This window comes from Capricornis sumatraensis, chromosome 18 (genome assembly GCF_032405125.1).
Source record: "Capricornis sumatraensis isolate serow.1 chromosome 18, serow.2, whole genome shotgun sequence".
Classification (NCBI taxonomy): domain Eukaryota; kingdom Metazoa; phylum Chordata; class Mammalia; order Artiodactyla; family Bovidae; genus Capricornis; species Capricornis sumatraensis.
Window position 1 is genome coordinate 46,728,128 of NC_091086.1, and position 13,862 is coordinate 46,741,989.

A 13,862-nucleotide genomic window follows, 5' to 3' on the forward strand; every position below is an offset into this window, starting at 1 on the left:
TTCATGACATATGCAGAGTACATCATGTGAAATGCCAGACTGTATGAAGGACAAGCTAGAATCAAGATTACCAGGAGAAATATTAATAACCTCAGATATGCAGATGACACCACCTTTACGTCAGAAAGTGAAGAAGAACTAAAGAGCCTCTTGATGAAAATGAAAGAGAAGAGTGAAAAACCTGGCTTAAAACTCAACATTAAAAAAATAAAGATCATGGCATCTGGTCCCATCACTTCATGGCAAATACATGGGGAAACAATGGAAACAGTGACAGACTTAATTTTCTTGGGCTCCAAAATCACTGCAAATGGTGACTGCAGCCATGAAATTAAAAGATGCTTGCTCCTTGGAAGAAAAGTTATGACAGATATAGACAGCATATTAAGAAGCAGAGACATTACTTTGCTGACAAAGGTCCATCTAGTCAAAGTTATGGTTTTTCCAGTAGTCATGTATGGATGTGAGAGTTGGACCATAAAGAAAGCTGAGTGCTGAAGAATTGATGTTTTGAACTGTGGTGTTGGAGAAGACTTTTGAGAGTCCCTTGGATTGCAAGGAGTTCTAACCAATCAACCCTAAAGGAAATCAACCTTGAATATTCACTGGAAGGACTGATGATGAAGCTCCAATACTTTGACTACCTGATGCGAAGAACTGTCTCATGAGGAAAGACCTAGATGCTGGGAAAGATTGAAGGCAGGAGGAGAAGGGATCGACAGAGGACGAGATGGTGGATGATATCACCAACTCGATGAACATGAGTTTGAGCAAACTCTAGGATTTGGTGATGGACAGGGAAGCCTGGCTTGCTGCAGTCCACGGGGTTGCAAAGAGTTGGACATGACTAAACAACTGAACTGACTGACTGATCTTGGAGGGCAAATCTTCACTCTTGTAAAATGGTCTAACATATATGCATGCTCAGCCATGGTTTTGGCAGTGAGGGGAAGGAAGTTTCTCCTAAGTGTAGAAAGGAAAAACCTTTACCCTCACAGTTTCAACAATAGCCTTAGTAGGAGCTCAATATGTGTTTTCCATGGATTGGAGCCCTTTGAACCATGCAACTCTTCATTTTCTGAAACAAGGCCACCAAAGTCTCACTGCCAGTGGAATCCTTTGAAAGAACTTGATTGGTCATTACCTCTTTGGCCCTATCACGATTACATTGTTTTTCTTTCCATCCTCATTTGGCAAATGCAATGAGACACACATGAATTGCTATAAAATAGCCACAGCTTCCTTTGTCCCAATTGCCAAATGTCTTCCTCATTCAAACTTTTATAGAATCTCCAAGTGGCACAGGGTTCACAATTTGACAACAGAATTGCCAGCCCATTGGAGCGTTGCAGTTAACAGTTCCCATTTTCTTGATTCTCGGAGAACAGTTGGATCTGTTCTTCACATCTTGGACTAATAAGCATCCCTGAGAAAGAGCAGTAATGATTCCTTAATTAACATCGAGGTAGCAGCCACAAGCGGAGAAGGCAATGGCAACCCACTCTAGTACTCTTGCCTGGAGAATCCCAGGGACGGGGGAGCCTGGTGGGCTGCCATCTATGGGGTTGCACAGAGTCGGACACAACTGAGGCGACTTAGCAGCAGCAGCAGCAGTAGCCACAGGCAGAAAGTTTAGTGTGAGGTGTTGAGAGGTGACTGCTCTTGAGCAGGGAGACTTGAGTTCGAGTCCCGACTCTGTCATCATCCCACCTCTGTCATTATCCCGTGGGTAACTGAGAAAGTCCCATCACGGCTGCATCCCTCCGGTTTCTTCATCTGCAAATGAGAAGCGAGTGGTGGTGCATCAACTCTTTGTCAAATGCCGTCTTAGCCACTGAAGGTACGAACACAAATCTAAGTCCTATTTCCTGATTCTAAGAAGCTTAGCATCTCCTGCACAACGACACAAAGTAGAAAACTTCAAACTGAGATTGCTTGTTGTGAAAAAAGGAAACGGTGATTGCGCTGGAGGCAGGAGAGAATATAGCTGATCAAAACCTGCCCACCTCCATTCCCACCGGGTCTTGTTCCAGTGTTGCCCATCTCTGTGCATGACATCAACATGCATCCAGTTGTAGCAGCCAAGGACCTAGAAATCGTTCATGATCCCGCCTCCTCCCGCCTCCACCCCAAATCCAGCCCATCATCAGGTACTGTCAGTTTTCTCTGACAAACTCCATTTACATCACTTAAATTCAGGACCAGTTGTCTCTTCCGTGGGCTCTAGGTGTATATACTTTCTGTTCTATTTGGATTCCTTTGGATCTTGTTTTCTCATTGCAGACAGGATGATCTCCAAATGGTAATCTGATTATCTCTACTCTCCTGACATCCCTTCCCAAAGCACATGCCTGATTTAAAGCAATCCAGTGTTTTCCTGATTCTCTCTCTAAACTCTTACTGTGTCCCACTTGCTGTTAGGATAGAGTGATAGTTTTCTATTCATCATGCTTTCTCCTACTGCTAATCTTGTTGTTCAGCCTGTCTTCCTTGTGGAGTTCAGTTAGTTAACACCTTTATCTTTCAGATCTCAGTTCAAGTGTCACTTGGCTGAGGAAGCCTTCCTTGAGATCCATGCTCAGTAACATTCTATTGTATAATTCCACAACACTGCATTTCTCCTTTGTAGCACATTTCTGAGTTATAATTTTATATCTCTTGGCCTGATGCACTCTCCTGCATTAGTGTGTGGGACTTAAGTGCAGAGGCTGGGTCTGGTGTTGCTCACCACTCAGCCCCACTGGTTTAGAACAGATAAAGGAAAGCGGGAATGAGTGAGAGCAACAGTCAGTGGGTGAAGCTAAGGGTCAACAGTGGCCAAATCATGACAAGCCTATCACCCCTAATGGGATGTGGATCTAATCCTTTGAAACCTTCTGGAAGATTCCAAACTGAGAGATGAAGTGGAGAGAGAAGCATTAGAGAGATGGCTCTGGGGCTCTGTGGACAGTGACATGAGGTGGGGGACACGGAGGTAGGTCTCTGCCATCAGTGAGTTCCTATGACTCTCTTCTTCCTTATTCAAAATCCTACCTGGCAGCCCACACCATTTTGGCTTTCATTTTCTGTGCTGGGTTCAAGAGCCTTGATGGTCAACCTCCATACGGAAAATACACTTCCTCTGTGTCAGCTGCACGTGTACTCAGTTGTGTCCGGCTGTCTGCGACCTCTTGGATTGTAGCCCACTAGGCTCCTCCGACCATGGGACTTTCTAGCTAAGATTACTGGAGTAGGGTGCCATTTCTCAGTTACTGCCATGTGAAAACCACTGTGGAATTCCATCACATTTTGAGGATAAGTTTGACATGATACTCATTTTGGAGCATCCTAGAGACATCTCAAGGAATAGAGGGTCATATTTCAGACCAGTGGAAACACACATACACAAAACCATGAGCTGGAAATGTTTGCCATGCTGATTAAGACATCATGGGCCAAGAAATCAGAGTGGCTTCACATATGAACCAACTTGCTCTCTTTCCTGTCTTGCTTCCATCCAGCCTTGAATCAAACTCTCATCTTCACTTTATGACCCTATCCTGTCTTTTGAACTCTTGTTCTCCCTCAGGGACTCAGACACAAACTTAGCCTTTTAGCCCTTTCCACTTAAGACCAATTCATTCAATGACCTCCCTGCTCAACAGTTGGCCAGGGACTGCTCTCTTCTCTCCTACTTCTGTGAGCAGTTGACATCGTGGCAAGCACAGATTTATAGTTAGTCCCACCTCTTCCTAGCCATATAAGCTCTGGTAGGTTTCTTGTCTGTGCCCCCATTTCTTCATTTGGTAAAATGGGGATAAGAATGTTTACTTCCTGGTGTTGCTGTGAGAATCAAGCATGTTAATTCATATAATGGTCAGCATAGTCAGGCTTGTTGAAACCATTCCATCAGTGTTACTTATCAGTATCATTCTCATTCTTATCATTGTCATCATCATTATTTAGGTCTCACAGCAACCCTGGCAACTGCTACTATTATACTCATTTCACAGATGAGGAGATTGTACCAAAGTTTTTTGATGGAAAACAAAACACCTGAAGGAGATGAATAGGGTCTTTAGAATCTGGAGACTTCTTTTAAGAACAGGATAGAGCCAAAGCTGGAGTGGGAGTGAGTTGGGACGAAGCCACCCACATGGCCCCAGATCACAGTGCCACTGAGGTGTAGGGCCTTGGGGTGTCAGGCTGGCTTGAAGGAGCAGCAGGGCTGACAAATAGGAAAGAGATGTCTGTTTGCACAGAGAATGTCTCTCCAGATTTAGTGTTGGGTTCACTTCTGTGAGACTCTGGAGTTAAAAGCCTGTTGACTTTGGCAACTCAGACTGGTGACCTCCCCTGTCCCCAGGGTGATGTGTGGGTCTGTAATAATCTGTAGAACTGCTGCTTTTTCAAGATAAATGTCAAAAAATATGGGCAATGAATTTGTACACTCACCACTTTAAAAAATATCAAGTATCTCTTCCTCTGACCATCAGATGAGTTATTCCTTAGGTACACTGGAAGTTTTCAGGTTAAACTTTTTACTGCTTTTCTCTCTCTGCCTGTTCTCTTTCTTTTAAGAACCTAAGCCTAGCTAGCAGAGCATGATCAGACTGTGCAGTGAATCACAAATTCTCTAGGAAGTCAATACACGATTTTTTTTTCATTATAGTGAGAGAGATTACAAAGAGGACAACTTATAATAAAAGCCACGTTCTTGCAAAATCAATTTCTCTCTCCCATTTGGGACTATTTCTGCAAGCCATTGCTGACTTCCTCTAGGTCACCTCCCTGTTCAATCAGGTCACATACTCAAATGAATAGGAAAGGGGAAGTGAGAAGTGAATTGGACTGAAGTGGATGAGAAAATGAGGTGAGAAAAAATGGTGAAGGAACAAAAAGGGAAATCTATTTTTGTTTACAAAGGAAATAGGAAAAAAAAAATTGTGTGGATGGGGGTTTGTTTTGAGAAGTGCAGATAATGACAAGGATGTTTTATAGGAAATGTTCAGTACAAGCCTCCCCTTATTCATCATGCATCAGTGTTATCTCTCTGAAGCGCTTCTGTATCTTGTGCATGCTGAGAGCTACATGGTGTTGAGGCATAGCTAACCATGGCTCCTGGGATCACGTGCATTCAAGAAACTGAGTATTTCTTGGACTTAGTCTCTTATGAGACTTGGAGATGAAGAGGCTGAAAAAAGTTGTGCTCAATTAAAATTTCCTGCAAGAGTCGTGACATCTAATAGGAAAGTAGTAACATGGAACTTGTGTTAAATGCCACATACTGTAAATGAAAGTTCTATACAAGGGCAAAGTACCGAGCTACAAATGACCAGCAGCTCAGTCAATTGCACTTGCTTTGGCTATAAGAAGAACTGGCAAAGGCAATAAGGAGAAAGCAAGCATGATTTGAGGGTAGGCTTGGGGCTCTAACATTTTTTTTTTTCTTTCTCCTGTTGACAAAAGTTCAATTAACTACTAAGTTAAGAGAAAAAGAATTTTACTCAAGCTAAACTGAGGTTTATAATCTGGAAGGCAGATTCTCAGAAATCTCTGAGAGTAACATCACACAATTTTAACATTTCAACCTAGTGCAGCAAATGCTGTGAACCAAGGTGCACACGACATATTTGTAGAAAACTCCTCCAGACGAGGAGGCAGGGAAGACTTCTTGGAAATGTCCCAGTTGAGTCTTTAAAAATTAATGGATAGCGGGTAAGTTAAAGGGAATAAATAAGGAGAGAAATGAGGCTTTCTAGACAGAGGAGGCAGCCTGAAGAAAGCAAGGAGAGAAAGAACATATGTCTGGGGGTGAGGCAAATGGTAACACAGGCAGTTTGAATGTTGCTGGGACACAAACTGTGAGGTTGAAGCATGAAGGGAGGGCTTCCTAGAGGCTAGACTTTGAAAGGTCTCAAGTCTTGCATGGTGATATGAGCAGACTTTGGTTTTGGCTGGATCGACCTGGTGATGGCAAGGAGGATAGATTTAAAAAGAAGAAGGAGAACAGTGAAAAGATGCTGCAAGAATTAATTCAAGAATAAAATGATGAGGGTTTGAACTCAGACAGTTGGGAGTAAAGATGGAGAGAAGGTTGAGTTAACAGCACATGATGGCAAACTGGGCTGTTGAAAGAGAGAGGAGACCAATAGGAGGACACCAACTTGATGATGGTTCCTGTAACTAAGAAGATGCGGGAAGAATAGCAGGTTAACAGGGAGACAGAGTGTCAGCGATGTGGAGTTAGGGCTGTCTGTGGTGCAAGCCAGAAGAGTGTGTCCATCAAGAGATTTGGGTCCATGAGTTTGACCCAACCTCCCTCTAGGAGGTTGGGAATGAGATATAGACTTGAAAGTTAATACTGTACAGGTGAATACCCAAAATAAAACTGTGATCAAGAGTGAACTATTAATAGCAATGAGCCAAAACGAAGAAGAGCTACCCAAGAACAGGCCTGAGAGTAAGAAGAGGAAGGAGAGCTAGGGGATCTCAGAAGTAGAGGGTCTCTGTCTGTGTTTGTCTTCCCCTGGTGGTGGGAGTGTGAGGTGGGGGAGATAAATAAACAGTAACCATCAGTATTTGAATTGCTAAATCTTTCCAATTACTCAAAGCGAAATATTTAGAGAAGTGTCTTCCAACTCATTGGAAGAGACAATGTGATGCTGGCAAAGATTTGAGGGCAGGAGGGAAAAAGGGGATGACAGAGATGAGATGGTTGGATAGCATCACTGACTCTATGGACAAACTCTGGGAGTTGGTGAAGGACAGGAAAGCCTGGTGTGCTGCAGTCCACGGGATCCCAAAGAGTAAAGACACAACTGAGAAACTGAAAAACAGCTTCAGTAGTTTGAAAACCACCAGTCCTGGACTAAGTAGCTGCAAAACTGGCATTCCAACCTTGCTCTGCCAAAACCAGCTCTGACTTGGCTGAAGTCCTCCCCTCTAAGACCTGGATCTCCTCACTGTTTAAACAAGAGGACTGGATTTATAATTCCTAAGGCCCTTCAAGGAAATGGACTCATAGCAACGCTGGGAAAACTGAAGGCAGAGTCCGTGCAGCAGGGTCTGGAAGATGACTGTTTCCCCAGGTCCTTGCTCACATTTGAATTTGGCTCAGTATCCAGGGAGAGTGGATATTTGTAGACATTCGCTTTTCCTTAAACAGACACACATGTAGATTGGTGTGTAAGTTCTTGCAAAATGATGAGTCCAATGCAAAGAGCTGATTCATTTGAAGTGACCCCGATGCTGGGAAAGATTGAGGGCAGGAGGAGAAGGGGATGACAGAGGATGTAAGATGGTTGGATGGCATCACCAACTCAATGCATATGAGTTTGGGTGAACTCCGGGGGTTGGTGATGGACAGGGAGGCCTGGCATGCTGCAGCTCATGAGGTCACAAAGAGTCGGACATGACTGAGCGACTGAACTGAACTGAACCAATGTACTTGTTGTTTAGCCACCAAGTTGTGTCCAGCTCCCAACCAAAATGCAAATGGACAATATTGAAATAAAAAATTGAATTTTTCCAATCTGGCTATATCCCACCAGTGACTGTGGGCCCGAGGAGAACATTCTAAGAGGCGCTCCGTCTGCTTCTGCTTGTGTGGCTACTTTGGCTCTAACAAGCCTTTATATTCATGGTTATCTAAATAAAGAACTTAACTTCAGAGTGAGTGTGTGGATGTGTGAGTGTGTGGTGTGGGGGCTCTTCCCACCCACTGTAACAACACATCTGAAAGATTATAGGTTCCCTTTGATTCAAAACTTTGAGAACTCGCATATAATTAATTAGTAAGTTACCCATGTAGACCGATATTTAAAGCATTTTATAAGATCTATTGCAAGCCTCTAGTCTTGGTTCCGGCCAACTGTTACTTTTAAGATGTTAAAAATTTCTTGAGATAATTGTAGATTCACATATAGTTGTAAGAAATATTGCAGTGAAATCTTTTATTCCCTTTATCCAGTTTCCCCCAAGGGTAACATCTTGTATAAGATCTTGTACATTTGGTACAAGATCAGAACCAATAGATCAATATTCATACGAACTACCTCTCTTAGTCAGATTTCACCAGTTTTACAAGCACTTAGATGGCCCTAGTGGTAAAGAACCCGTCTGCCAGTGCAGCAGACATAAGAGGTCTGGGTTCGATACATGGGTCGGGGAGATCCCCTAGGGAATGGCAGTCTACTCCAGTATTCTCGCCTGGAGAATCCCATGGACGAGGAGCCTCCCAGGTTACAGTCCATGGGACTGCGCAGTCAGACATGACTGAAGTGACTGAGCATGCACATTGATTGTGTCTGTTTACATTTAGTTCTATGCAGTTTTAGTATGTGTAGATTTCTGGAACCTTTGCCACAGTACAGAACAGTTCATTACACAGATGCTACCCTTTGATACCTCCCTTCTGCCTACTGACCTAAATCCTGGAAAGCACTAATCTGTTCTACATCTCTCTATCGTTTCAAGAATGTTATATAAATGGAATCATACACTATGTAAACTCTGGAGATTGTTTTTTTTTTTTTTTCATGTAACCTCTTGAGACTGAATTTTTTTCATTGGTCATAATTCCCTTGAGATCCATCCAAGTTGTGTGTATGGAAAGTTTGTTCCTTTTTAGTCCTAAGTAGCATTCCATGGTACATGACAGTGTATTTAACTATTCACTCATTGAGGGACATTTGGGTTCTTTCCAGTTTTCTGCTACCAGGCATGAAGCTGCTGTAAACATTCTGCTACAAGCTTTCGTGTGAGCGTAAGTCTTCATTTCTCTGGGACAAATGTCCAGGAATGCAGTTGCTGGGTCATATAATTGTTGCAGGTTTAGTTTTTTTAAGAAACTTCAAACTGTTTTCCATAGTGGCTGTACAATTTACATTCTTACCAGCAGTGTGAGTGACCCAATTTTATCACGTCCTTACCATTGTTTGGGTGTTGTCACTTTTTAAAATGTTAGTCACTCTGATAGGCACATAGTAATGTCTCATTATGCCTTACAGCTTTTCCTCTGTCATGTTCGCAGGGCTTAGTGACCCCTTTAGGTACCAAATTTTACCTTAGATAGAAAGCAAAAGAAAAGGATTTCTTCAAATACTAGTTTTCCTGCAGAACCTGGTAAAAGGATATGTTCTAAGATTTTTGGTGTTTTTTTTTTTTTTTCATTTTCAAACTCCTCCACAATTTCTTTTGTTTCTTTTGTCTATGGTGAAAATTCCAAAGGCATGTTTCCATTATGTAAAAGAAGAGGGTTGATCACTAAAACCTACCATGTTATGATTACACCCACAGTCATTTTTAAAAGATACTCAAAACTTAAGCTTTCTTTTTTTGTGTGTGTTTAACAAGAGCCATTGTTTTAAATGATACTTTTACAATAGAGGTATTTTGCTGCTAAGGCAAATTGAAAGCAAAAGTTTTCAGAAAGCTTTGATTAATTCAGAAAATTATGATGCTCCTTGATGCAGAAGAACAGAGAAGTTGGAGGAAACCTAGTAGGGTGAAAGGGGCTTCCCTGGAGGCTCAGTGGTAAAGAAGCCACTTACCAGACCAGGAGACGCAGATTTGATCCCTAGGTCGGGAAGATGCCCTAAAGGAGGAAATGGCAATCGACCCCAGTATTCTTGCCAGGAAAATCTCATGGACAGAGGAGGCTGGTGGGCTATAGTTCATGGGATCGCAAAGAATCAGACACAACTGAGTGACTAAATAACAGCATCTTATTATGGTTTTCATTTGCAGTTCTCTGATGGTTAATAAGTTTGAGTATCTTTTTATCATGCTTATTTGCCATCTGTGTATCCCCTTCGGTGGCATGTCCCTTCGTGTCTTTGCCATCTGTGTATCCCCTTCGGTGGCATGTCCCTTCGTGTCTTTGCCATCTGTGTATCCCCTTGGGTGGCATGTCCCTTCATGTCTTTGCCCTCTGTGTATCCCCTTCTGTGGCATGTCCCTTCATGTCTTTGCCATCTGTGTATCCCCTTCAGTGGCATGTCCTTCACGTCTTTGCCATCTGTGTATCCCCTTCAGTGGCATGTCCTTCACGTCTTTGCCCTCTGTGTATCCCCTTCGGTGGCATGTCCCTTCATGTCTTTGTCCTCTGTGTATCCCCTTCTGTGGCATGTCCTTCACGTCTTTGCCATCTGTGTATCCCCTTCAGTGGCATGTCCTTCACGTCTTTGCCATCTGTGTATCCCCTTCGGTGGCATGTCCCTTCATGTCTTTGCCCTCTGTGTATCCCCTTCGGTGGCATGTCCCTTCATGTCTTTGCCATCTGTGTATCCCCTTCAGTGGCATGTCCTTCACGTCTTTGCCATCTGTGTATCCCCTTCGGTGGCATGTCCCTTCATGTCTTTGTCCTCTGTGTATCCCCTTCGGTGGCATGTCCCTTCATGTCTTTGCCATCTGTGTATCCCCTTCAGTGGCATGTCCTTCACGTCTTTGCCATCTGTGTATCCCCTTCGGTGGCATGTCCCTTCATGTCTTTGCCATCTGTGTATCCCCTTCGGTGGCATGTCCTTCACGTCTTTGCCATCTGTGTATCCCCTTCGGTGGCATGTCCCTTCATGTCTTTGCCATCAGTGTATCCCCTTCGGTGGCATGTCCTTCACGTCTTTGCCATCTGTGTATCCCCTTCGGTGGCATGTCCCTTCATGTCTTTGCCCTCTGTGTATCCCCTTCGGTGGCATGTCCCTTCATGTCTTTTGCCTGTTTTCTAGTTGTTCTTTCATTGTTGAGATTCGACAGATCTTTAGATTTTCTAGAGACAAGACCTTGACAGCTACCTGGCTTACAAACACTGTCTTCACTCTGGAGCTCTTCTGCTCATTCTCTTCACACGCTTTCTTCCAGAGCAAAAGTTTTTCATTTTGATGAGATTCAGTTTTTCAATTTTTCCTTTTCTGGATTATCTTGTCAGTATCCAGTCTCTAAACTTTTTTCCTGGTCTTGGGAACCCAAGATTTTCCCCTGGTTTTTTTTTTTTTTTAAGTTTTATAATTTTTTAAAAATTTTATATATCGGTCTGTGTGGTCCACCCTGAGAAAATTTTTGTATAAGGTATGAAGTTTAGATCAAGACTCATGCCATCCCTCAGAAGTTTGTAATATTCTGGATGCAGATCCTGTACATATTTTGTTAGATTTATGCCAGTTTCATTTTCTTTGGAATAATGCAAAATGGCATTATTTTTTAATTAATGAGTATGTCTTTCACATCCTTCCTCTCCCCAAAACAAACAAGCAAATGTAAAGTTTAAAACAAACCTCAAAGCAATCTGGGGATAGCTGGTGGTTTGTTTTATAGCTTGCCTTCCTCTCTGAAGGAGAGGAAGTAAGGCACCATGCTTACGAGGCTGGTCACCAGTTATTAACAGAACCACAGCTCCATCTAGGAGCCTTCGTCCTCATAGTCTTTGACTCAGTAACTGACCTGAGCGAACTTCTGCTAGTTCTTTACTTCTCTGAGGTTTAATTTTCTCTTACTATAAAATGAAAATAGCAATACTTTCTTTATAAATAGTGCTGCCACTAACGAAGAACCACCAGGGAAGCCCAAGAATGCTGGAGTGTGTAGCCTATCCCTTCTCCAGTGGATCTTCCTGACCCAGGAATCAAACTGGGGTCTCCTGCATTGGAGGAGGATTCTTTACCAGCTGAGCTTACCAGGAAAGCCTATAAATAATACTAAGAGGGTGCAATTAAATTAAAAAGAGAATTTATCTACAACTATCTGGCATATAAATGAAGATCAATAAATGTTTCCTTCCTCCCTTTCCTCCTTTCCCTTCCTTCTTCCCACCACCTTCATTTCCTCTTTTCCTGCTTTCTATGTGTAGTTCATGCCACCAGGCCAGTTCTTTATGGTAGATATGGTAGGTTTCTTCCAGCAGGGTTCTTGCTCTACCTTCAGTTTGACTAGGAGACTGACACCCCTGTGCCCAACTAGCTCTCCAGAACCTCTCCTCCTTCACCGTAGCTCCTTTAGTAGATGCTAATGATGAGGATTATTAAATCATGCACTCTGTTTCTTCTCTTTAACTTCTTTACTCTAGGAGTTCAGTGAGTTTGCCTGAGCAATGAGCCACCTTTCTGTGTTCTCATGAGGGGAAGGTGATTTCTGGTAGTCAGTCAGTATGGATGGGGGGACCTTGGAGTGCTTCTAACAGGCAACCAGAATCTCTCGGGCCCGGTTGAATTTGAATGTGGGTTTCATCAAAATACAGAATATAGAGAAAAAAGCTCATAGTTTGATGTAGAGACAACGTGAAGTTCTTGGGCTGAGCCCAGAGTAATAGACACAGATTAGAGTAGGCCAATGTAGGTCATCATTCTCCCTGTAGACTCCACCCTGTACAAGAGATGGCTATGTAGAGACTCCACAGAAATGAGTTGGGGCAAAGGAAATTCTTCTTTAAAAATTCAAATTAAACTGTAGTCCCTCTAGGGCTGATTATCTTTTTGCTTCTTCATTTGACAAGTGTTCATCAAGTTAATTTGGAACCAGCCCTCTCCTCCCATCTTCAATAGTAACTGTGGGCCAGCTAGATATGACTCAGGAGCCTTTGACATTGTGGACTGGGCCATCTACTTCAGCATCCTAATTGTTTTCAGACAGTCAATGATCCTAAAATCCTGGAGAGATTATGTCACCTTCTGATCTTCATCCATGGATGTCAAACCAAGATGGAGACCATGGATGAGGAAATGTTCCATTCATCCTTGTAGGACACCTCATGAAATGAAGGAGATTTTTGTTGAAAATCTATTCATTTTGCATTAGAAATGAAAATACCCCTTTGGCATCATATTGGCTTTGGAAACAAAGAACTACTAGCAATAGAACATCAAACAGATGTTGGTCTTTGCTAATATATTTCTAGTTTTCCTTCAAGGTCTACTTGCCCCAGATATCATTTCTGTCCTACAGTTCTCATCTTTATGTTCTTTTAGTGGAAGTCATGGAAACAATAGTGTTTAGAGCAGGAGACTGGCCCAGAGGAGCATGTTGGGCTCCCTAGATTCTTGCCAAATGTCGGAGGAGCACCTACCCAGAGCTCATTTCACTTGGCTGCTTTTGGGGCCTAATGTGATGGGCCCTGACCGCAGAAATTTCACCCGTGCCAATCTCTCCCTCTTCTTTCTCCAGCAAGGATTGAAAATAGTTCACCATGCAGAGAAGACACTGTCCAGCTTCTGCAAGTGGCAGAAGAGCATCAATCCTAAGAGTGACCTCAACCCTGCCCATCATGATGTGGCCGTCCTTCTCACCAGGTACCCCAGAGCCAGGGATAGTAAGACGGGTGGGGGGATTGGCAAGTGAAAGGATTGCCAGGTATTCACACTCATGAGATTCTTCTACTCTCTGTTGTTCTTGGTCATTTAAAAGGGCGCTTCTGTGAACTAGATACCTTCTGACTCCCATCCCCGTAAGGGAGGAGTTAGCAAACTTGCTAAATGTGAACAGCCCTCTGTGTTAATCAACGGCATCTGCTTGTTCTATCCCAGAGATGATTTCATCTTTAAAACTGGCTTCTCGGTGCAGCTCTGTAAACAATCAGTAAGCTTGTTTGCAGATCCTCATTAAAGCCTCCTATAACTCTTCACCGTGGAATTTCTTATCCTTTAATTTTATTTTTTTAAAATTTCCTCCAATTTTGAAACTTGAAACTCTCTCTACAGAAATCAGTCTTCCATCTCTGACTGATGCTGAAGACAGAATATGGGAAGAAGGGCCTTCCCTGAATAGGCAGAGTGATTTGCTTGCACCTTTGTCTCCTTTATCCTCATGAAGACACTGTTTGTTCTGACTACAGAGACCCTGTGTGCTAATAAGAACCATCAGGACTTCTAGGACTCATAGCTGTGAAAACGTAG

The 13,862-nt window shown here is 42.9% G+C and overlaps 1 protein-coding gene across 2 annotated transcripts in view; it reads left to right on the forward strand.

Moving 5' to 3' along the window:
- The window catches only part of ADAMTS12 (ADAM metallopeptidase with thrombospondin type 1 motif 12), a 374,380-nt gene that overhangs the window by 206,743 nt on the left and 153,775 nt on the right, over window positions 1–13,862 (forward strand). For both annotated transcript variants that reach the window (XM_068990670.1, XM_068990671.1), the window contains exon 6: window positions 13,135–13,259. In XM_068990670.1, coding sequence (XP_068846771.1) covers window positions 13,135–13,259 — 125 coding nt within the window. The remainder of the gene's footprint in view (window positions 1–13,134; window positions 13,260–13,862) is intronic.